The 26242-nt window shown below is 41.4% G+C and overlaps 1 protein-coding gene across 1 annotated transcript; it reads left to right on the top strand.

The window, feature by feature from the left end:
- The first annotated feature begins 2522 nt into the window (after positions 1 to 2522).
- VSTM2A (V-set and transmembrane domain containing 2A) lies at positions 2523 to 26206 on the top strand. Its single transcript, XM_044447391.1, has 5 exons — positions 2523 to 2601; positions 4847 to 5013; positions 10621 to 10671; positions 16781 to 17114; positions 26130 to 26206. The coding sequence occupies exons 1-5, from the start codon at positions 2523 to 2525 to the stop codon at positions 26204 to 26206; spliced, it is 708 nt and encodes a 235-aa protein (XP_044303326.1).
- The last annotated feature ends 36 nt before the right edge of the window (positions 26207 to 26242 follow it).

Here is a 26242-nt window from a genome sequence, read left to right on the forward strand (position 1 = left end):
ATGAGGTGGCTAGATGGAGTCACTGAAGCAGTTGGTGTGAGCTTAAGTGGACTCCGGTGGATGGTGGAAGACAGGAAGGCCTGGAGGAATGTTGTCCATGGGGTCGTGATGGGTTGGACACGACTTTGCAACCAACAACAACATATGCTGGACCACCTATGGTGATGGAAGTGGACATTCCCACCTCCTCTTTCACGTTCAAGTCCCTTCAGCTCCCTGTTGTGTGTTGAAAATATTACATAAGACAATCAGGAGAATGTAGCGAATCTGTAGGATGTGGGGAATCTTTGAAACCTCGGTGTGTGTACTTTCTGTTGAATTGGACTTTCCTCTCACAGAAGGCCCCTTCCTGTCATGGGAGGCAGATGCTAGATCTAACTGCCCCCACCCCCCTCTTTCTTGGAAAAGGGTCTTTTTCTTTTAGTAGAATTCAAAGCACTTGAAAAGTGTGATCTCAGTGATCCTTACAACAATTATGTAAATAGATAAATATTATCTCCTCAATATAGTTGACTAGGTTTAAGGAGAACAGATTTCATAATTCCCCCATCCCAAGCTTGCTGTTTCACAGCTCAAGAGCTTATCCTCTATGGTGCGCGAATTTCACACAGCAAGGGGGCAAAAAGAGAGGAGGAACACTTAAAAACTAACTTTGGTTCCCCAGAATGCTTGATCAAGCTTATCTGGAGAATTTCCTTCTTGAGTCCAGAGATCTTTTCTTCTTAAAATATGAGGAAAACTCACCAAGCATTTCACCAATTGTGGAAAAAACAAACTAATGTTCGTGATGACAAAGGGAATCTTGAGTTTTCCTTACTCTGCATAAGATCTGTATTCGCAGTCTTAGTTTCACCATTTAGAAGAAAGGAACACAACCATTTTGAAGCTCATTGATGTGAATCATAAAAGGGGGGTGGGGTCTATCTTGGCTAGGTCAATTTCCTGCTTCCTAATCAAACAGACCTGAAGGCATACCCTCAGCTGCCACTTAACTGTGATAGTTTTCTTCCCAGTGGCCAGGAATAAGTGGAGCTTGGCTAGGAAGCATTATTCAGCAATACTGTTTTTGCTGATAAAACTTGTATCCAGAAATCACTAAGAATATTCATTTCAGAATTAATGACTCACATTTCAGTTTGTTCCTGGGGTATTTCCACCTACCTTACCTGCTACTGGAATATGAAATTACAGATTAGGAAATCACATTGCTAATCGGAAAGACTCCCCTTCCTCCCAGCTCAAAAAACAAATACACAAAATTTACATACTAAAAACTACCCAACCTTCTATACACCTCAATCAACTTTTTAGCTACAATTAGTATAGTCTATAGTGTTGTCTGTGATGTTCTCCTTTCATCTTGTTAGTAGAAATGTCTAAAACATGAGAACAGTTCCTAGAATGCAAGCCTGCTTGGAAATGTCTTGTATTCATGTAGGTATTTGTAGAAGGAAGGAAGAACATCTCCCATGATCTCTCTATTCTGACACCATGTATTCCTGCTGTGGAAAACAGGGCTGAGATTTGTTGATTCCATCTCAAATTAAACTGTGGCATCTGTGTAAACTGGGGTAGTCTAATTTTAGTTGAGTGTGTGCACTCATATTGTGTGAGAGAATTCAGTATTCATTAATCAATAATTAAAAAGATGTGATCTTCGGTAGATATGTGGTAGAGAGGGAGTTAGAGGAATTCTGTGTTCAAAATATCAGTATATACACACTAAAGCCTTTGATCTTTCTAAAACATTCAACTGAGACACGTAACACCAAATAAGAAGAAAACATGGTTGGTTCATTCTCATTACTTTTTCTTTGCAGGGGAGAATGTGCGCGTGCGTGCACACGAGAAAAGAAAGAATAAGAGAAAAGGAGAGACTGTAGTCAGTGAAACCACCGCATTGACCTCTCAGACTTGGATGGGCGGCGAAGATCCCCATCAGTGCAATGAATGCGGCTGCCCTCCGCAATGATCCTCATTAGCTGCTTTCTTCTTGTACATGTTTCAGCACCCTGGACCGCAGGCGGGGGGAACCACTGAGGAGCCAGCGTTAAAGGCGTCATCGCAGCCATTCCGAACGAGACAGAAAAGCAGGGAGATGGGAGTGAAGTTGCATTGCTACAAGCGAAAGCAACATCCCTTCTCTCTCCGTACTTTTCCAAGCTGGCTCAATGTTTAGAGAGGGCTCTCATTACTCAGGGGAGCAGGGACTGACGGATATACCACATAGCAGTGATAGCTGAGAAGAAAGGTGCTGTGAAGAACCCACTTCCTAACCACTGGGAAGGCTGGATTTGGACTCCAGACACCAGAGACCCCCAGTCTCACTCATTCTCTTCTCCTCCCCATCAGACGCCAATTGTACTTCCTAGCCTTGCCAGAAGAATGCTGGCAGTGGTGCAGCTGGAGCTCCAGCAACCAATCACCTTTTAAAATTTCTTTGCCCTTCCTTTCCTTGCTGGAACGTGTGTCTTTTTGGCATTACTCTGATGTGACTTTCCTACCCACCCCCTCACTCTGGAATGATGAGGATCTTTTGGGCTTATGTTGGATTCCTTTTCTTATCAGCATTATACATCCAGCAAGGACTTTCTTCACAAGGTAAGACCTGCTTTTTGCCAACATTTGAAGGGGAGGTCCATGGTGGACAGAGGACAAAGCTACCATAGTGGTGGGAGGGGATGTTTACAATTGAGGCATCCTGCTGCCTTTTTGCCTAAACTGTTATCTCACTCTGCCCAGGCAAAATAACAACTGAGGAAGAAGTTCAGTTGAAGTGAAAATGACATCCTTCCCCTGCACTTGGCTGGCAAGCATGAACATAACATAGCCAGCTGAGCAAATGCAGTGTTCATATTTGAGCATTTCATTTTTAAACTGGTACTTTTACAGGGCAGAATACAGCATACTACTATGCATATTCTAACCCTTGTGTATACCATCATAGACCCCGAGGAAAGGGAAATTTGCTTCTTTCCCTGAAACAGTGCAGTCCTTTTCAGAATGTCACCCCCAACCCCCACATGCCTAATCATCCTGTTCATAAATTTCAAACCTTGGTTTTCGCCTGTAATTTTACAAAGAACACCTTGTATTCCGGCCCAAACCTCCTATTATAAAAGGTGCCTCTTGCATTCCAAGTAGACCAGGCAATGCAGAATCAGTCTGGCTGTTTACAACTTGGAGGGCTGCAGTGATAATTTCAGCACCATGGATACACCGTATCGCGGCTGCCCGCTGAATGCTGCACCGACAACCGCGTAAACACTGTCAGCTCTCTCCCGCCCACCGGCTTGTTTATTTAAACTCTACTCAGAGGTAGCAGAGGTGGGATGGGGGAAGAAGAAAGGCTGCAGAAAGATAAGTGCTTTATCCTCTCGATGAGGTAAATATATACCGCTAGCTAGTGGTGGTTGGGAAGGAGAGGTATATTTTAAGAAAGAAAGCTAGCACACAAATTCACAAAAAAGATTTTTCAGATTTACACACAAAAAAGATTCACAGATTTACACCCGCCCCCCCCCCACCCGGACGTGCACATATACAAACGTTTGTTTGTAATGTAAGTAGTTGAAAGACTGTTGTGATATTTTCTCAAATAGCACAATTATGAGTCCCAGGGCACAGTGTAGCACATACCTATGGAATACTGTTGAAGCATTTTTGAATTTGTCAACTTGTAACATCATAAAACTAAAGGAAACTGGTGAATTCTTAGCTATTTACTTACCCTTTCTAGTCATTCTAAAAAGTGAAAGTTGTTGCTGCTATTGTTGTTATGCATATCTTATCACTAAGTGCTTCACATGGCTGACTGAATATGAAGAGAAACTGTATTCAGAAGGTTATAGGGATTATGACTTCCACTAGGATATATTCTGGTTATACAGAAATACACTATCATGATGTTATGTGTGTGCACGCATCCGGGTGCATTATGTGTGCTTAGAAGTGGTAGCCATACTGGAGTGTTAGGATTTAGGTGAAGAGGAAAAATATTTCTAGTTTATGGATCATTTGGACAAAAACATGCTTAAGTCTTGTCTTAACTTGGCATTGCAAACATAAAAGAGAACAAGAATGACATTAAGAGTTAACCACAGGACTGAGTGTGAAACATACACTAAGACAAGCAAGCACTGCAGTCACTTTTTAGACCATGCTGACCTATTCCAACTCATCAAAACAGCATTCAATGAACTAGCATGTATTTAAATTCACACATTGTAACCTTACCTATAATATATAAGTTACCTGGATTCATTTTCCAATTGGCTTTGTCCTGGATCCCCAAGAGTACGAGGGCTGAAATACTGTTTTAAGTAGAATGTTGAGATGTCATGAACTGCAACTTTGCAAACCGATAAGAAATGTTGGTAGGGTATTTAGTTTCTCACTAGCCAGACTGGTGGTGGCTTACTAGGTGATAGTATATGTGTAAAAAGGATGGGGGAGCAGATTTTAAAAAAATATATTTGCAGGGGAATAAGAAAAGTGTACAAGTAATAAAATAAAACATGGAGCCAAGAAGAGGCATGAAAATTAGAACAAGGAGGGACAGAAATAATGGAAAAAGACAGATATGCCTGCAATCCTGTGTGCACTTATCTAGGAGTAAATCCTACTGAACACAGTAAAGAGACATACACCCAGCACCTGCTGGCTCCTAGGTATGTAAATCAGCCCCAGTTTATTCAAAGGAATTTACTCCCAAGTAAATGTGTATAGGATAGTGCTCTAAGGGAAAGAAATTAAGAAGCAGAAAAGAAAAAGAACAGAAAGAGAGGAAGATAGGTGGAGAAAATGGGGAAGAAGGATGCCAATAAGATATGCTTTTCTTTTGCAGCCAAATTTACTGAATTCCCTCGAAATGTCACAGCTACTGAGGGGCAGAACGTGGAGATGTCTTGTGCATTCCAGAGTGGCTCTGCCTCGGTCTACCTGGAAATCCAATGGTGGTTTCTGCGGATAGCAGAGGATCAAGAACCTGGAGCTGAGGTGACAGGCATTCAGGTACCAGTTTGCTGCTCCTGAAATCCCGTGCAAGCTAGGGAGAACATGAGGATCCAGAAAATGCAGAATGTCCTGGGTTTCTGACTTGATTTGCTCTTTGACTGACAGCAGTAGAAAATTATATCCACTAAAAAACAACCACAACCAGGGGATAGTACCTTAAGCATGCATTTCATTTTTTGGTTCATTTCAAAAAGGTGCTAAGTTCATATGCATGGGTAATGTTGGTGTGTGTGTCATCTTAAGAATTTTTAAAAATAATTGATGGCAAGCCTTACTGTAAATATCATTTAAGCAATGGATTCAATGGAAATTGTCATCCTAGCTATGCAAACATGCTACTGAGTAACAAGACCTCCCACTTGGAAGGCTGCTTGCTACAAGGCTTCCCCTTCAGGGAATCTCATAATTTCATCCATTATTTCAGAATGACAAGCATATGGAGCAAAATTTCTCTAATACACCACACAATGGTCTCTTGCATTTATGATTTCTATGATTTCTGCATACCACACAGACCTCTTTTGACACAAAGGTGTGAATTATTTCTGATTTCTTTCTTGGCAAGGAAGAGGTTTCACATGTTATGTTTTTCTTTATTACAAAGGTGGAAAATCCACCTCATCATCCCTATCATTCTTCCAGCCTTCACCCTTCTAACAAAATGCTGACAATTATTTTAATGTATCCAGAGTGCTTCAGAATTCTTCATTTTTAATGCTGCAAAAAAGGTATACACCACTCTTCACTGTGGTGCTCCAGCCTTGTAAGACTGCCTTCAGTGACGGGCATTTAATAAAGCAAAATATGAGCTAAGCTGTGTAACACACTAGCTAACTGTGGCAAGAAGGAATGCTGTTCTGTCTATAGGTGGCAGGCTGAGTATGTGTCTTCTCAAAGGAAGGATGTCTGATTGTAATCAGTATTTCCATAACAATTGCTTCTCAGAAGGCTCCTTGCTTCTGGCCTTAGCACAAGTTCCCTCTTATCACTAAGTTCCTGTATAAGCAGCATGTTTCCTGCTTGATACATGCGGATGCATTGAGCAGGATGTTGGACATTATCTACTTATCTGCTTAGACTTTAGCAAAGCTTTTGACATAATGCCTCACAACATTCTGATAAGCAAATTAGCAAACACATGGAAACAGATGGAAAAACTATTCAGTGAATCCAAAATCTGCTGTTAAATTGGACACAAAGAGTGCTCATCAATGGCACCTTCTCAAATTGGATGGAGGAAACTAGTGGTGTTGCAGGGCTCATTCCTGGACCCAGTACTCTTCAACATCTTTATTAATGATTTAGATGAGGAAGTACAAGGAAAGATAATCAGGTCTGCAGATGATACAAAACTGGGCTGAATAGCAAACACCCTAGAAGACAGAATGAAGATCTAGGGTGATCTTGATAAACTTGAACACTGGGCTGAAAGCAACAGAATGAGATTCAATAAGGACAAATGCCAAGTGCTCCACCTAGGAAATAGAATCCAAATGCATTGATGCAAGATGCGGAATATGTGGCTCAGCAGAACTGAAAAAGAAAAAGATCTCAGAGTAATTGTGACAATAGGCTAAATATGAGCTGCAATGCAGCCACAATGCAATGCAGTCACCAAAAGGACAGATACTAATTTGGGATGCATCAACAGAAGTATTACTTCCAAATCATGAGAAGTAGTTCTGGGCAGCAAGATTTAAGAAGGATGTAGAAAAATTAGAAAGGGTCCAGCGGAGGGCAACAAAAATGAGGCAGGGTTTGGAAACACTGCCCTGTGAGGACAGACTTAGAGAAATGGGCATGTTCCACCTTGAGAAGAAAAGACTGAGGGCGGGGGCATGATATTCCTCTATAAATTCCTCAAAGGCTGTCACAAAGATGAAGGCAATATCTCTTCCTTCTAATGCCAGAGTGTAGGGCACGGAATAATCAAGTCAAATTGTGACAACCTAGATTCAGGCTGGACATCAGGAAAAGCTTCCTCACTGCCAGAGCAATACAACAGTGGAACCAGCTGCCTAGAGAGTTTGTGGGCTCTCCCACACTAGGGACATTCAAAAAGAAACTGGACAGTCATCTGACTGCAATGGTGTAACTTGTGTCCTGCACCAGCAGAGGGTTGGACCCAAGGACCTTCATGGCCCCTTCCAACTCTACTATTCTGTGATTCTATGACCCAATGGCCTTATTGTCCACTTCCAACCCTATTATGTTATGATTCTATGATATTCTATTTTTTAATATTAAAATCTACTTGCATCCAGCTCAAACTTTTCTTTTAACACTCATCAGAAGTTTCTAGGTAAAAGGGAAAAAATGAAAACCTAATTTGGGCACCCAGATTCATTTGCTTTCTTATATATATAAATGCACACACACACTCACACACCCACATACAAGAGGGTACTGTTAGGGATAAAAGGAGCCTGCACCCTCCCAAAAATCTGTTCTTGTTTTAGTCCAGAGCAAACAGATTAACTTCTGGACATCATGTGGATGTCTAAAAAAGAATGATCTAGATTTCAGACTGGATCCAGAGTAAGCTAGATTCACTAGCCCCAACTGGTGTCAGTTACATTATTCTCTGTGGTCCTACTTAGAATGCCTGCTTGGCCCCCCCCGCCCCATGTCTCCGATTTGCAATAGAAAGACAGCCCCGTATAACACCAGTGGAAAATTTCCTTCTATTTGGAATAGCAAGCGCTTAAGTGTATATACTTCTAACTAGGACCACAGCAGCAACAAAGGGTTCAAAAACATGCTGGGGATGACCATATGGCCCAGCCAATATCATGACCAGTCTGACTCCCCACACATCCCTTCTATGGAGTTATTCAAGAAATAGGCCCTTTCCATGTCTTCTGCACTCCCCTCTACTAAATCCTGAAAAGGGAGGATTGCTTGGTCCCATCCATCATGGAAATGCCAAAACAGTTTCAACTTTGATCCAGTATGAACTGAGCTGAGCTCCAATCAGAAATAGATCTGAAGAGGAGCCTAGCATTGGGTGTCCACATATACACCATTCACTATTTGCTAAACTCTGAATACTGTGGCAATTTTAAATTGCTAATTGGTCTTTATCCACTCTGTCTCAAATATTCACTGGCAAAAGCATAATACTTTGTTCTCTTTCCCAGTGAGTTGTCCACACAATCAGTTGCATGATAGAAAGCATGCAATTTGCTTAGCTCCTTTCAGTGTGCGAAGGATGAGATAATTATCTAAATTGCTGACATGATGAGAGAGAATTCTTTATGGTGGCTGATATGACAGTAATTCACATATTCAGGAAGACACAAGCCAGCACTTTGCTGTCTTGCTCCCCAAATCAGTGTTTGCTCCCTCCCTCCCTTCCTCCCTCATACATACACTTCTGCACTCTCATTCTCCCATTTCTTCAATGTATGTACACACATGCATCTGTGAATGTACTTGGTTGTGACATGCACAGAATAGCTGTTATAAGTTGTTCCCAGGAATAGAATCTGGCACTTTGTTTTTGGCATTGCCTTTACCTAGGTAAATGTCAGAAATATAATTGTTCTTTTCTGCTTTGTTGGCATGCTTAACTCCCAATGCTGTGTAGGGAATGCTTCCATAGAAGCTAGAGGGACTGGTTGAAAACAAAGAAAGACTTAGGTGGAGACCCTCTCTTATTTTGGCTTTTGCCATTTAGTCATGAAGATGCTTCTCAAGTGGTTAAATTAATGCTTTGAATTAATAATACATATGTTGACTAAATGTCATTGCAAACAAGCAATTCACCATTTTACTCATATTTAACACTGAGGGAGAAATGGAGCTCAGAGGCGGGGAAAGCAGTTTCACATCAAATTATACAATTTATGCCAGATTTTCCCTGTTTTACTATTGTTCTAGAAATAAATCCCTCCACTTGATCAAAAAGGCTTTGGGCACAGCAAGCTTGTGGAAGAGGCAGAGCATATTGGCATGGAACATACCAAAGGTTCCTGAGGGGAACAGCTTGTTGGGCTAGGCCTCTTAGTATTTTTAGTGCCCATTCACCTGCCTTTGGGGGACAATGCAGGATTAGTTGGTCATGTCTGAACAAAGCAAAACTTTTAGTGTGGCTTCAGGAAATGAAGCAGGGAGCAGAATGCTCAGGACCAGGGCAGGCTCACTCTAAATAACCTGTAGGCAGGCTTAGTTGCTAGGAGGCTCCCATGTTTGAATAACATCAATCAGAGGGTTAGTGTTGTAGACCTTATTTGTTAAAAGTTAGAAGCTTTTGGAGGGGACATTTCTGGCCTTGCTATATGCTCAAAAGTTGTTGAAACTCTTGGGAAGGAAGATAAGCTCACTATGAGTACAAGGTTTCAGTACAAGCTCTTTGTCATTTTTTGGGGTTTAGCCCGGAAAAAAAATCAGAACTTGCAAATGTTTCCAGATCTTCTGCAAGCTTGCCTACAGTTTCTGGAACTTTAAAAAAAATCTTTTGCAGACAGTTGTTTAACTCTGACTAAGCTGTGATTACTATTGAAGACCTGAATGAAGAATCTACTTAGATCATCCTTCTTCAACTTGGTTGCCCTCAGATGTTTTGGATAACTCCCATCAGTCGCAGTCAGCATGACCATTGGTAAGGAATACTGGGATCTGTAGTACAAAACATCTGGAGGCTTCAGGTTGGGGAAGGCTGGCTTAGGTGACAGATTTCATGCTGACTACATTTTAAGCAGCAGAAAAATTCAGGGTAATTACATTCAGTCTGTAACACATTCATGCACTTCAAGATCTGTAACACATTCGTGCAATTCATATTGCAAACACATTCATTATGAATTGCAGCAGTGTCAACTAGCATACTTATTCTAGTGGCAACCCAGATGCCTTTGGGAAGCCTACAAGCTGGCACAAAAGCCAAACCCTTCCTTGTTATTTGATGCCATTGTCTGATATTCAAAGATGCACTATCTCTCAATGGAGGTTCTGTTTAGCTGCCATTTGTTAAAGACTTATATAACAGCTTTCCCTAGCCTGTTGCTCTCTAGATGTGTTGGACTACCACTCTCAGAACCTTCCAACTACTTATGGTGGCCAGGGGATTCTAGAAGTTGTAGCCCAAAGCATCAGGAAGTCAACAGGCTAGGGAAAGATGGGTTTTGAATTTGACTGAGCCTGTCTTAAATCCCCTAAAACTAGTAGCCATCACAAGGTTCTGGAAGGAAGCCAGAACAGCTGTGAGACATAGGGTCAGTGCATCCATACTGTGATCAGCACAAGAACACTCCCATAATGATTTTATTAAAAACAGACTCAATAATTGGCAGGTTCTTCTCCTTTCTGTTGACATGTTTAAACCTGGCAGCTCCAGAGTCTATTCAAGGACCTTTGATTCATTCTTCACAGTATTCTCTACCTGTGGCCCTTTGAATCAAGCTGTGGAAGGCCAGCTCTTGCCTTGGCTGCGATAGCCTAAGATGGAACTAGCCAGAAATGGAGGGTGGGCAGGATGGAGGCCATGGGGAAGCTGCAGCTGAGCAGCAAGGAAGGGAGGGATGCCATGAGGAAGTGATGTCATCATTCGACTGGATATTCCTTTCCTTTTCCATGGAAAAACAGCTATCCATTCCCCAACAGGTGGAGTTATTACCAGAAAGAGATTTGGACAACGATGGAACAAAGATAAGCGTAAGTTCATGACAAAATATAGAATGCTGCTATATTCTAAACTGATGCTTTCCATTTGCTTTCCTCTCTTTAATTAACCATCTAAAACCCCATGAGCAATGGGCTAATTAATGGCATATCGTACTTTCTGAATCTTCCTCATGCCTTTCAGATCAAGTATTACATAAGTGTAGATAAACAGGTTGCACTTTCCCAGAAAGGCAGCCTGTCCCTTAGCTGCCTCCTTTTGGGTTGAACACATCTCTGTGGATAGATTGATTGCCTGCAGAATTATCACTGCCTTTCTCCCAAATTGAAATGGTGAGGATTCCTTCTTGGGTTCAGTGAACATCTGAGGAATGTAAAAACTTATACCTCACTATCCCCAATGGGATCTCAGTGCTTGCTGAAAGCATATTCATTCAAGCATTCAAAGATTTTCAGACTAGCTTTGTTAGCTATATTGTTCTGTTGAGAATTTTTATCTCAATTTGAATAGTTGCTTTAACAAATTATAATAGCTACTTTAATCAATTTTGTACATTGGTCCAGAATTTGTTAATGAAATTTTATGTAGATATTTTCAATGAATACTTAATGAATTCATGTGGGGTTTTAGTTAAGCTGTACTGTTCGTTGCCACTTCCCTGACCCCATAGCTGATGTCGTGTCACAGAAGATATTGATGACTTCACAATGCACCAGATGCTTGCGTATGCACAGCAAAACCTAATACAGTCGCAGATGTCTTCAGGGGCTCACTATGTCTTGCAGCACATGCAACATCCACTGCATTATTGCCAGAGCTGATATCCATGATGAGGGTTTTGTAGAATATGATATGCTTAAGGCATCTAGAATAAGATCTAAGACTTACTAAAACCTACCTTTAAGGCCTGGTAAATCCTGGTTTTGTCCTGGGATAGTTTTATACCATACAGAGGCAGCGACTTTGGTGCCTGTGCTTGATGGGGTTGAACCCAATGGCCTTCATGGCCCCTTCCAACTCTACTATTCTATGATGGGATGGAATTCAATTACTATTGATCATGACAGTGCATAGATGATGTTGGGGAGAAAGTAGCATATACATTTTTATATCCGATAGTGAGTACAAAATAGGGTTTCACTGATGCAGTTAGCTGATTTCTTAGAAAAGTATTTCTCATGTGAAACATGTGAAAATTGTGATGGTGGCCAAAGTGGTTAAACATAGAAACAAAACAAGTCAGAAGGGGTCTCCTGGGCCATCTAATCTGACCTCTGGCTCCATCTGGCTCTGCTCATGCAATCCCCAACATGTGGTTGCCCAATCTTTCGTTGAATATCCTCATTGATGGGGCCTCAATCCACCTTCCTTGGAAATCCATTACAAGGATTAAAAGATTAATAAACATTTCTTTGGGAGTTCACATATCCCTAGATTTGCAAACAGTTTATTTGATCAACTTAAATTGCAGTGATCATAGGATACCCTGAATGTGTTTGAGTTTGATATGGCATAGCTAGGTTGTACATAGAAAATAATGGTCATTAGGAATGCTTGTCATTCCTATGGTAGGATTCATTTGCCATTAACCTCTGCTTATAACCTTGATATTCTACTTGGACTGACCTGGACTTTCAATGTATATTTTGGCTATCATGCTGTAAAGATTCAAGGGATGTATGCCTTTTTAAAGTCTGCTTATTTAGCGTGCACACACACACACACACACATGCACTGATCATCCAAAGTTAATCAATGTTAATGGTCATTTATGAATCATCTGGAATGTTCCTGTTGAGATGGTTGGGTGTGTGGTGGAGTTCAGAGACTTCAAAAGCTGCTGTGCCTCTGCTGGCATGAATTGGGTCATCTTCACTGCTCCCAGTATCACAATAAAACTATCAAAGGCACTATTAAGGACCACCTAAACCAGACTGAGAACCCTCTGGGGTTTTGAGACTGTTTGATGATTTGTGCAGTCTCCTGCACTTGTTCTAACTTAAGTAATCAGAATGCAGGACCTAGAATAACCAAACAAGGCAAGGCACACCACTGGTCATGGATCATGTTCTGACAAGTATTTTATTAATATCCCTTTTTTCATGATCTCTTTTCATGTCCTCACCTCAATTTTATAATGCTATTTTCTGGCATTAACTGAGTTTCATTAGCATACTTATTGGGGGAAGTGTTCCTCTTGGAGCTACCATCTGCCATCTTTTATTCTCATGAAATGATGCTCTGTGATGTCAAGTATTCTTCCAAAAAGAATTATTCTGGGAGAAAATTAAGGTACTTAATGAAAAACAGAATGAGATATGTGCATTTGTGTGAGTGTGTCCTCCTTTTGTCCTAATGCATTACATCCAGTTAAAGCTGAGAATCCCCCACCAAGAATTTTTGATCTGACCTCAGTTTTAGTATGTGTTTGCTCATCTTTATTCATCTTTATTTATTATTTGATTTTTGTCCACTCCATTAGCCATATGGCTGCCTATGTGGGTTACAGTCAATAAAAGCATGTTAAAGCAATATAAAAGATCACTAAATAAGGAGGAAGGAGATCCAGTGACTGATATGAGGGAACAGGCACAGATGCTAAAGGATGATTTTGCCTCTGTGTTCTCCCCAAAGCAGGACAGGGGAGATACACATTGTAGATTAGATGAGGCCGGGGACTTAGGGGCGCAGATTAGAGTCACCCCCCCTAGAAGTCAAGAGGCTCCTCAGGGCATTGGATGGTACAAAGGTGCCAGGCCCTGATGGGTTACACCTGAGAGTACTTAGAGAGTTGGCTGGCCTCCATTTTTCAGGCCTTGTGGAGAACAGGTGAAGTTCCAGAGGACTGGAAGGTGGCGTCAGTGGTCCCAATTTTCAAAAAGGGTAGTAGAAGGGACATGGGGAATTACAGTCCAGTTAGCCTAACGTCCATTGTAGGAAAAACAATGGAAAGTCTCATAATAGAGATCTAGTGATGCTAGATAGGGAAGGGAGGCTGACAGCCACACAACACGGCTTCCGCAAAAACAGGTCCTGCCAGACAAACCTTGTGGAATTCTATGACAAGGTTTCGAGATGGCTAGATGGAGGGGATGCAGTGGATGTGGTCTACCTGCATTTCAGCAAGGCCTTTGACAAAGTGCCGCATGATATCCTGGTTGGGAAACTGAGGAGTATTGGGATAGACCAAAACACTGTCTGATGTATTAGGGCATGGTTGACTGACCGAAAGCAGAGGGTAACCATTAGTGGGGAATCATTGGGATGGTGACCAGTGACAAGTGGGGTCCCCCAGGGCTCTGTCCTGGGGTCGATCCTGTTTAACCTTTACGTCAATGACATGGAAGAAGGGGTGAACAGTCTGATCAAATTCGCAGATGATACTAAAACTGGAGTAGTGGCCACAAATGAGGAGCAGGTACTCCAGATCTAAAACGATCTGGACAGACTATGGAAGTGGACAGGGGACAACAGGATGGTGTTCAATGTGGAGAAGTGCAAGGTCTTGCACTCGGGGCATAGGAATAGGTGTCATAAGTACAGGTTAGGGGACAAGTGGCTGGAGAGCAGCACTTGTGAAAGGGACCTCGGGCTGCAGGCTAAACATGAGTCAGCAGTGTGATGGGGTGGTTAAGAGGGCAAACGCCACCCTTGGTTGCATAGCAAGAAGTGTGGCTTCTAGGTTTAGAGAGGTATTACTACCACTCAATACAACTTTGGTGCACCCACAACTGGAGTATTGTATTTGGGTTTGGGCCCCTCAGTACAGTAAGGATATAGCCAGGTTAGTCAGTACAGTGTAGGGCCACAAAGTTGGTGGCCAGTTTGCAGGAGATGGGTATGAGGCGAGACTGATGGAACTGGGTCTCTTCAGCCTGGAGAAGAGGAGACTCAGAGGGGATATGTTGGTGACATACAGGTATGTGATGGGGTGTCACACGGAGGTGGGTAGAGACCTGTTCTCCCCTGCAGAGGAAGGCAGGACGCGTTCCAACGGAGCAAAGCTCAGGGAGCCAAGGTTCCATTTAGATGCCAGGAAGCACTTCCTGACAGTCAGGACCCCGAGGATGTGGAATGGGCTTCCACGAGAGGTCGTTGAGGCCCCATCGGTGTGGGTGTTCAAGGATAGGCTGGACATGCACATGATGGGCATGTTGTGAGCGGAGCTGGCTGGTGCCGGAGGTCAGACTAGATTGCCCGGGAGACCCCTTCTGACTCACTCTGTTTCTATGTTTCTCTGTTTCTAAATTGCAGAAGTTATGGTTAAAACAACTCTTTTGGTGTGCGTCTTTGACTTGATTCACTTACTTGCATGGTCTTGGTTTTTTGGTTTCATTTGGTTTTGTGCCATGTCCTCTTTTCTTGGTTGTGGGGTGCCCGTTCTTGGTTTGGGTGCAGAATGTAAATGTTTGATAGATACCCCTGCCTTTAAAACAGACAAACTGGAAAATAGGTCTTTGCATTAGGCTGATCACTTATGCACTATTCACTTAGTCATTGATGCCCAAATGAGGGCATCATTTTATATTACATTTATCTATGCTAATATATGTGTATAGGTCCCAATTTAGAAAAGATAACTTGCATTTAATTATATATGCAAGACAACTCGTCCTGATGAGGATAAACAATAACTGGCTTGGTTCCCTCTTCTGCTGCTCAGTCTGCTGTCCAGGTGCCATTTTTGGATGGACATCCTCAAGGTTTCTGTTTTTCTCTTGCCTTCCATTGCCTTATCTGTACATTGGACTTGGACTGAATAGCCCATTAAAAGAGACCTCTTTTGAACAGAGGACAATCTCTGTAAATTAGGATACCAGGTAATTCCTACCTCCTTTTTAACTCTAGGATTCAATTTACCTAAAAGTTGAACTAACCTAAAGCAAGAGGGGCACTGTGTACTACGCCTAAGGTCTGTGGCACAGATGCAATCCCCCCACAACCCTGCCTCCCAAGTTTAATTACTGGAATTTGATACAAACAAGGGCTCCAAAAGGTTTGGTTGATTCTTAATCAGAATTCAGGATAAAGCCACATTATAGGCATGCAAGCAGCTTCCTTTAGGATCCTCAGAATGGTGATTTGTTCATCTTTCAGCAACCTCCATGGCAAATGGATCCAATATAGTCAAGCTATCATGAGCAGTACCATGATGTCCTTAATGCCTAGAGAGAGAAGGCAAAATCACATTGATTAGTCATTTTTAAAAACTTCCTTAAGGCCAAAATGTTTTGTTTCAAAACATAAGCACTGTCTAACATCCAACCGTTCCCAACTGCATATTTTGATTCTAAGGGCCTTAGTCTATTCAACCCTAGTGCTAATATCAGTTATGTTGCAGAAGTATAGTAATACCAAGAGGGCTTGCTAGTGTGACAATTTTCCAGGGAAACCTGGAAACTGCCCTAAGTCTTCAATCCTATGTATACATAAACTCCATTCAACTCCCCTTTTTATTTATGTAAATTATTTCTGTACTATGGTTAAGTTTTTACTCTTTTGTAAACTGTGCAGGGAGCTTTGGCTACTTGGCAGGATGCCAACAAAATGAATAAAAATGCCAGTACGTATGAAGTTTACAATTCAGAAATAAATGATAAAACTTTAATAGAAATGCAAACGTTTGAGCCCTACTGGAGAAAACTGTGGCTAGGTGTCCTGGGTACCCACTCAATCCAGTCTACATCATCTAACTGGTGATAGTTTGCTTCAAGGCCCCTCCTCTCCCTTCTTAGCCTCATGCTCTTTAACCAGATTTAGACTAGACAGCCTTTCAAATAGAGGTCTCCTTCAATTAATGGACTGTCCTTTGCAAAAGAGGATGGGGCCCATTAATGCAGGGTAGGTGACATTGATATTCTTTGATATTCTTTCTAGCCCTGCAGGTTCCATTACACCCCACTTATTCCTTTCCATGAGTGAAAGACTTTCCTTGTGGAATGGGAATTAGTGCTTCTGGAGTCAACTGGAAGCAGGTGAAAACACTGATTTCTAGATTGGGGCAGGTCAGCAATGCTTGTTACATAGAAGCTTTGCCAGCTTATCACAGAAGACAGTCATGAAAATGGCTCCCTAAAGGAGAGCTGCGCACCTGCTGATGGCAATGTTGATATAATATGTTGTTTCTGGAAATTTTTTCAGACAGTGAAAGTACAAGGGAACGACATTTCCCACAAGCTGCAAATCTCCAAAGTCAGGAAAAAGGATGAAGGGTTATATGAGTGCAGGGTGACCGACGCAAATTATGGAGACCTTCAGGAATACAAAGCCCAGGCTTATCTCAAAGTGAATGCAAACAGCCACTCCCGAAGAATGCAGGCCTTCGAAGCTTCCCCAATGTGGCTACAGGATAAACCTCGAAAGAACATCTCTGCAGCCATCCCTAGTAGCATCCATAACTCTGCCAGTCAGCGAATGCACTCCACGTCCAGCCCTCCAGCAGATGCCAAAATCCCCAAACAAAGCCCTCAATCAGGTATGGGAAACCATTTTGAGCACTTGAAGGATTTTACTGCTAATGACCTTGGGGATATGATCCAAATTCAAAGTATAAAGTGAAAAGATTGTTACTAGAGAAAAATTCTTTTTTGCTGTCTCACACCCAAAGCCCTATTAGAAAAGCACATTACACACAAATCAATAGTTTGGCTATGCTTGCTCCTCCTGGCTGAACAAAACAAAAATGAGAGGGATTGGCATGGTAAACTGCCTTAGTTCCTACCAGGCCCACACAGTTTAACCATCAAGTCATGTGTAGTCAATGTGAAGCCAATTAGCCATATTTGGCAGTATAGGAAGTGTTTGATAAACCTTTTGTTTCTCAGATTAGAAAATGTGAGCAAATGGCAGGGATTATCAAATCCTTAGCCTAATTAGCTTGATTGGATACTGTGTCTCCAGCCCTTCCTCAAACATATTGAAAGAGAGCACATCTCAAGTTCATAGACAAAAATTGTTACTGAGGACAATTAAGCTGAGAATGAAACATCAAGAGCCAAACTAAAAGGAATTATATCCAAGAGTACTGCTTTTCTTTTTCCCACTCTTTTTTCTTCATTCTTGAATGGAGAGTATGATCTGCCTCCATTTACCTATAGTCTCTGCAGAACAAGAGGGCTGAGAATCTTTTAGCTATAAAGCTGATACCCATTTTGGAAAAGCTTCAGAAGCCACATTCTAGAGGTAGGCAGGCCCACAATAGCAACCTATTGCAGTATAAGCTCTTACTGCCAGTGCCTAAGCCTTAGGAGAAGCATTTCAACCCTCTAGAATAAAATCCAGGGAACTACCACCAATTAGTCATTAAGGGAAGGGGGATGGAGCTTGAGGAAAGGGGCACAGCCATCAGGGGAAGCAGAGGGTAGGACTGGGCCCCCAGATAGCCTGGATTTAGCCTGTGGCCCAGAAATTCTGTACAGCCCAATGTGCATATCTTGTGACTCACCATGTCCACCAGTCTTCCTGTTGTTCAGTTCTTGAGTAAGCAGCAAACCCAAGTTTAGCACACTCCTAGTGGGCAACTATACTTGGCTGGCAGACTGTAGGCCAGAAAATGTAAGGTTTGTTCTCAACACTTGTTTAGCAGTTGCTATCTTATTTACAGTTAGAATGCTTCTAGAGATGCAGAACAACACATGGAGAGAGAAAGAGACAGCCTCAATTTTCAGTTGAAAGAAATGAAGGGAGAAAGAAAAGAACCAAGGAGACCTTTTATATTTTGAAATATGTCAATATTTTAAAAACAAGTATGTCTTCCCGCATCACAACTGAATGTAATTCCTCTTGTTTTGGCATGGGATTACTGCAGGTGTCCTGTCTGTTTACTTGCATGCAACCACTTGGTAAGCTGGTCTTTGTATTATTATTTGAAATGGGAAGATGAATTCTACCACCATTAAGATTCCCAAGACTTCTGATTAGGTGTGGAGGTGAGGTGAGTGGTGAAGCAGAGTGGCTAAAAGGCTGAGCTATGAATCATGATGCCATTAGTGATTGCTTAGGTAAGCCACACTTTTTCTACCTCATTCCTTGATTGGCAATATGGGGATAATAATATTGACCTATCTTACAGGATGGTGGTAAGATCTCATTAAGAGAAATAGTTGAAACACTCAAGAGATCTGTACATATGCTAAATATCATTACTTCATTATTATGTCCATGAAGTAATATGGTAACTATCCACTTACCAAGTGGTTACAGACATACACCAAATGGTGCACTTCATTTTGGCAAATGGCCATCTGTGATCTCCTTTGTGATATGACCTTCTTAGTCATGGATAATGTTATTCAGATTTGGATCAGACCCTAGTAATAATAATGCCCAAGCCTGGTTTGGAAGTGTGTTTACACTGAAACCTAGTTTTGCTTTTTTCTTGCAGATACTACATAGTGTTGAATGAATAGCCAAATGAATGTTTTTAAACTATAGCATTTGCAGTCCTGAAAACTGTGGAAGACATGGCTGGGCAAAGCAGTACATTTGCTGGCCTGCTCCCTGCAGTAATATTAAGATGAGATTTGAGAGGCAGCCAAGGAACACAAGGGGAAACAGAAAAGGGCTCTGGAGGGAGGAAAGCATGGTTTTCCAAAGTTGTCAAATATACTTTTTTATTACTGAAATGGCCCACACGTCATTATGCACTGACTTTTTAAACTTTATTCTTAACAATATCAGAAATCTCTATAGTTGTCTTAAAAATTGAAAGATGCAGATTTCATGACAATAGTAGGATTGCCATCCAAATGTATTGGACTGCAACTCCCACAATCCCATTCATGGTTAGGAAAGCTGGGAGTTGTGGCATAAAACATCTGTAGGACACCAGGTTGGAAAAGAGAGTACTGTGAAAAAAAAGTTACATGGATAGTGGCATTTCTGTCTGTAAGACTTGCTGTACCAGAAAATGTGGACAGACTATACCAGTTACTATGAAATGAAGCCCTGCTGAATGGGAAATGCTGGGAGTTCTGGTTCAACACATCTGGAGGCTGACACAATAGGGCTGTGGAAACTGTGGACTGCATTTCCCAACTCCCCTGCTCCAACCTGCCTCTCTCACCCAGGGAAAAGAAGAGTGGGTGGGGAAGCAGGGATAGGAAAGAACTGCAGCCTGGAAGCAGATCTTTGTGGATATGTGAAGCCCTCAGAGATGGAGCAGAAGATCATTTTACTAATTTTGAAACTAAGGCAGTATTGGGATGGTTGCACACACTTTGACACTGTTGGAAAAGCTCTGGAAATGAGGGCCTAATGTAGTGTTGAAATTATTTCAGCTTGCTGTTGAACTGGCAGACACCTGAACTCCTATATTTTGAACTTAGCTTCTCTGTGGCACCTCCTAGATCAGGACTGACAACTTGTGGCTCTCCACAGTTTTGGTCTTTGACTCTCATCAGTCTTAGGCAGCATGATCAATGGAAAGTGGTGATGGGAATTGTAGGCTAAAACATCTGGAGGGTCATTAGTTGCCCATGCCTGTCCTAGGTGCACAACCTAGGTGGTGGCAACCTTCTCTGTGTCTGTTAGCTGCATGGCAGGGTTTTTTTTTCCCAAAGGTTATTGACTGACAAGTATCTTTAGCACTTGCTTCATACCCTGCTATATTGACATTCTTCTGGTCAATAAATTCCATATGATTACATATTGCATTTGAGGTTTTCAGAAATCAGAGGGCCACAGCAGAAGACAACATAGCAAATTCATAGAATGATGAATAATATAGAGGAAATGAAAAGGTTTGGGTTTTTTGTTTTTGTTTTTTGTTTTGTCCTCCTTTCCCATAGTATGACTGGTACTAGGTTTAGGCCAGACAAAGGGCTTCACCACCAGTCACATAATTAACTGCTACAATTCACTGCCACAAGATGTAGTAACAGCTGTTAAGTTTGATGGGTTTGAAAAGGAGTATCCTTTATTTATTTATTGGCAGGGTAGGCCTGTCTGCAGCTATTGGTGGGTCACAAGTGATTGTGAGTTTCCAAGAGCATCCTTCCCTAGGCTGATGCCCTTCAGACTTTTGAAAATTCTGGAAATTGTAGTGTTCAACATGTGGAGAGCACCAGCTTGAGGAAGACTGCCCTAGAGCAATCTAACTGGCTCTGGTCTGACAGCTGGAATAATTATGTATTTGGCCTGGTGCTGCATGGTAATCCTTATCTTATTCAATTTTCCTACTCAGTGACAGATAACTATGATGTTGCATTGACATGTATTGACATGCAAGATATGGTACACTGATATGCAAGAGATTTTGAATTCCACTTATATTTAGTGCAATGGGGCAAACCAGCATAAGTGGCAATTATAATCTGTTATTATGATGGTCATTTAGGGCAATACTTCATTCTTTTTCCACCCCAGAAATATACTACATTTCTGTTTTATTTTCACTTCATGTTGCAAGGCTCTGCACTTATTGCTGGAATAACTGGACATACCAGAGTCTGTATATATGTTATAGTCACTTTGGGACCCCCACTGGATTCATTTTAAATGCCAATTCATTTTATATAAAAATGTAGAAACATTGTGGTAAAAATGCTAATACATCATTACTTACTGAGTATGCACACACAAGTATTTTGCAACTTATTGAGAAGTATATTCATGATAATTATTACAGTAAAGTGTGAACAATCTAAAAAAGGTCCTGCTATAAATCCTCCATGTTCACAAGCAGAAAATGAAAGAATCATTTAGTGCCAAGGGAGAGATGCATAACTAACTTTCACTGAAGAAGCCCCACAGATTCCAGTGGAATCAAACAGAATCCCCAGTCTGGAAGAAATTACTTTGTATTCCTTGTCTCCTTGTTTCCTTGTTTACATCCAGTTCTCATGAAAAACTTTGAGGAGATCTGATTTATTTATTTATTTTTTAAAAAAGTTGATTGTACATGGATTCTGACAGAAAATTGATAGAATGTGTCATTTTTAGTTTTGAGGTATTAAGATATACAACAGTGGGCCTGCTTCATTTTTATGTCTAAGTGTTGTGGCAAATTGAAACTACATTGCCTGCTTCTGGAACAGCACCTTACTGAAGTATCACAGTGGGGAGTTTCAGCGATTGAAGAACATAAAGCAAATCATTTTGCAAAATTATTTTTTGTGTATGCAGATAGCAAACATTCTCGAGTCCTATGGCTACTAAATAGTATTGCAATCAATCACAGTTACTCACTAAAGCATGACAAATCCCTTCTGGAACTAACCCAGTAAATACATTCAGAAGGTATGCTACTACTGATAGACACACAAGTGTCAGGAAATATTTTCTACCTAGAAAATTTGGGGCATGTTTTGATGGATCTGCTGCTGTGTTAAGCTGGGCAAAATGATTGTCCCTCATAAACTAAAGGGTCCATTTAAGTAACATGTCCAACATTCTCCTCTAGCTATACACTGCAGAAAAGCAGGAAGAGTGGCAAGCTATATTTTGGTGGAACCGCCTCTCCATTATGGATCTTCTTATTAAAACCCCTAAAAAGCTTTGAAATTACCCACTGCCATATCATATTTCACAGTGTAACAATACAAATAGCAATTAAATGAATAGCACAAAAATAGAACAAATAGAACTAAATGAATAGCAATTAATATCTAACAGCATGACAGCTTCTGCAGTTTCATATTTAAAGCTTGCCAAAAATCAAAACTATCCAGAGATTCTTCCCAGCACCACTCCCTCCAATAAATAAAAAAAATCAATTTCTGAAGCAATTTTTCAGATGCCATGATTTAAGTGGAGGTTTTCACATTTAAAATATAAATTTGATTTTGTTGTTCCAGGTTTTCAGGCTGGCTCCAGGTACAGCCACCAAGTTTCCATACCCCCCTTTGCCCTGGGTAGGAATCACCAGGTTTACTTTTGTACCATGTCTTCTCCTCCTTGTCAATGTCCTTTCACTTCATCCCTGGCTCACTGTTCTCCTTGCTGTGACAATTTTATTGTGACTCTCTGTTTCCATCCATTCTTACATATACATAAGAAGAGGAGAGGCAGACATACATTATTTTATACTTTCAGTAGACTTAAAAAAAATTCCTCTGGGTGATAGAAATAACATGAGCATAAAAAGATTTAAGGTAACTGTGTCTGGACAACAGGTGCTTCCCCACCAAGGAAAGCAGCAAAGAAAAAAATATGAAAATGTGGGTCTTACATAGCATTAAAAATAATTTTGAAAAGTGCAACTCATAAGCATCAAGGCAATGGAGCTTGCACTGCCTGCCTGCAATTGGAAGTTGGATTTGACTTGGCAAGAGGACTGAGGGGTCAATTTAAGTAGAGTGCTGTAACCTAAGTGGAGCTTCAATCCTCCCTGCAGCCTGCTTTCAAATGGACTGTTGGATGTATTGCAGTGCCTTTTTCCCAGCACAGTCCTCTGCTCAAACTTGTTACCTCCACGTAGGAATGACAGCACTAATCAGTGCTCCAGTGTGATTGTGTGCTATTCTTCCAGCATGAGCTCAACATTCAGCATGCAGCAGGACCATTATGCCAGTGGACAGTATTTCAGTGTTGTTGTACACTATGATCACTGGCTGACTGAATTCACAGTATTCAGTGAGAAATACACTTCAGAGCTGTTGTAAACTGCTCCCTTTCCAGCTTGAGCCACAGAGCTCCCCAGCCTTCCATATGGGGGCCATGAACAGACTTTTCTTTGGTAGGACAAGCTAAGTCTCCCTTTATTTATTTTCCCCATGAAATTTGTCATGCCTAAGTACTGGGTTAGAAAGAGTAATCATTCTGTGTCGCATTCTATCATGCTTTGTTGTGTGTGTGTGTGTGTGTGTGTGCGCGCGCGCGCCAGAGGGACAGGAATGAGGTGGAACACTAGTGCCCCATTGCCCTAATGTTTAATTCTTATCTGTCTTGATTGATTGGCCTGCCTAAAACAGATGGATCAACCTTGCCCTTTCAGTATCTCTTGGCATCTCTCTTCTTCTTTGCTTTTCAGTGGGATTTGAGATAGAAAGACAGATCCTAGAGAGCTTAAAGGTTATATGCACACATACACCTCTGTCCTACACCCCTGCCATCCCTAACCTATCAGAAAAAACTGTAGCTTCTTTCTGGTCCAAGACACCCATACTCTGACCTCCAACCTTGTCTCTTAAATGGTCTGTGCTCCTTGTCTCCCATCCCGTCCTGTCCCGTCCCTTCTTGTCCCTTCCTCTTCTGCTTGCTGCAGCAACTGGGTGGCTGGCAAGTGCCCCACAGTGCCAATTCTTGGGTCTGAGGATGTGCTGGTAAAACAGGAGGATTCAGCAGACGTGTGGAAATATGTTAACAGGCAGCATACATTGGTCATGGCTCCTGTGAATGAATGGGCAGCTATATTGCATTAGCTTCTGAATTATCTTCAGAGATTTGCCTTCAGAATTTGTTCTCAGGGTCTTTGTAAATAGAGACTCCCTGTCTGTATTACTGAGTAACCACAAACCTGCCCATCCATCTTAGCTAAGGGGCACCATACTTGAAATCTTACATGTCCCATTTTAAAATCTAAACACTCAATAGAGGCAGGTGTGGATTTGTGAGGGAGAAAGGCTAAAAACTGTGCACAAGCCTAATGCCCATTTAAGATACATTTGTTCAAGAGTGTTGAAATGCCACTCTTTTCCCTCTGATTTTTCAGAAAGAGCAAATTTTTAAATGCTGTTTCCCACAGCTCACAACCTCATTTTGTTGCATTGCCTTCAATTGTGGTGGCCCACAAAAGTGTTTGATGACATTGCAGTGTCTGATATCACAGATGCTCATATAAATCCTATGAACTGCTGCAAGGAATTTTATTCAACAGCACTGTGGGAAAGTGCAACTGAGTAGGAAGAGGAAGAAGTGATGGAGTTAAATAGCAGGGGAAGAAGCAGCAGCTAGGAGGACTAAAGTATACCTGCTGGCACAGAAATAATAGAAATACTTAGTGCCACTGACAGCTAATAGATCCTGATACAGGAGATCATAAGCACTTGGGGGTTTTAGAACAGCTGATTCAAGGAAAGAGTGCTTTGCAGATGCTCATCACACACAGAAGGTATATTTGGCAATGGGGTTGGAACCACAGTGGTGTTCTACCCTCTCAGTGTCTGCATGTTCTGCATGAGCAACTGAACATGTGTAGATATATCCTTCTGATGGCATGGAGCTCCTGCACATGAAAATTTCAGTTGAACTTGAGTAGGCATTCCTTTGCAGATGCCCACACAACTTGTGGACTTTGGAGAGGGTAGGGCCAGCAGTGTAAACAATGTTTTATATGAAACAGATATTGGTTGAACACAGCTCACCAGCCATTCTAGGGCCTGCCCTTAACTCTATTTTTGCTGTCCCAGGTGTACCCCTGGTAGTCCACACTTTTTGTAGGCCTGAAGTAAAAATTAGTCAACCCTGGCATATAGGTGTGTTTTGCTTTATAACAAGTTCTGCCATTTTGATCAGGCTTATCTACTTTGACGGTGGCTCTCTACAGTCATGGACAGCTTGAATATTGTTCTTGGTCAAAACCATTTTAACTTGTGATAGTAGGAACTATCCAAGATAGTAGGAACTTGGGACTTTGGGCAGTTAATTTGTTATTAAGATACGGACCCCCTTCCTGCTATTTCAAAGTGTATTTTAATCGAGTGCAGAAGCACCTAATCTTAATTAGGCTTATGAATAAATAAACCACGGTTATCTTTGAAAGAACGTGAAGTTCTGTGGAATGGTGAGGAAACTCACAATAATCCTTTCTTTTCTGGAACTTTTGTTTTCTTTGAGAGGGAAAAAACAAAACTGCTGCTAAAACCCCCCACAGTATATCATTTTTCCAAAGTTTTTCTGTTTTTTAAATTTTTTCTGGGACTTCTCATCTCTTAACTTTGAACATGCTTTTTGAGCCATGTACTTGTGTCTCCCCTAGTCAATCACAGGACAACAGCCATATATGGTAGCTCATAAGGAGCTTAATAAAGCTCCAGTTTCTGCAGCCTGCCTATGTAGACAAAAGCAAAAATACGGCTGTCAGGGCACAGCAGGCCACAATCCATACATTGCCATATCATCATCAGCTTGATGGGTCAAGAGTTATACAGCTGCATGGGTTGCTTTAGCATCTGCTTCATTAATGCAGTCATTTTTTTCTTTCCAAGAATGGCTTATTTTGTCATGGGTGGCTCCATGAATAGCGGACTTCAGAGTGACTTCACAGATTTTTTACAAATGCTTTGAGATGAGAGGTGTTTCTATTCGTTTGTCTTGCCATATGGTGACTGGATTGCCCTGGTAAAAAAAAGAGATACAGGAAAACAAACCAGTAGTTCCATGGGGCTGAAATACTTGTATGTGTTATTTGCAGTGCATGCCAAGAAAGTCATGGGCACAAAAGCCAAGCTGGAGAGCTAATTAAGTATATAAATGTTTATGTTTAAACAACCTTGTAAAGGAGCATTGGAAATCTGCAAGATGAGCGAATATCTTATAACTTCTTCCGCAGGTGCGAGGATAGCTACAAGCCATGGACTTTCTGTCCTGCTTCTTGTTTGTGGCTTTGTGAAGGGTGCTTTGCTTTAATCTAAAAAGTGCTGACTTTTTCCAATATCACTTTCT

This window comes from Varanus komodoensis, unplaced genomic scaffold (genome assembly GCF_004798865.1).
Source record: "Varanus komodoensis strain SLA01 unplaced genomic scaffold, ASM479886v1 scaffold51, whole genome shotgun sequence".
NCBI lineage: Eukaryota > Metazoa > Chordata > Lepidosauria > Squamata > Varanidae > Varanus > Varanus komodoensis.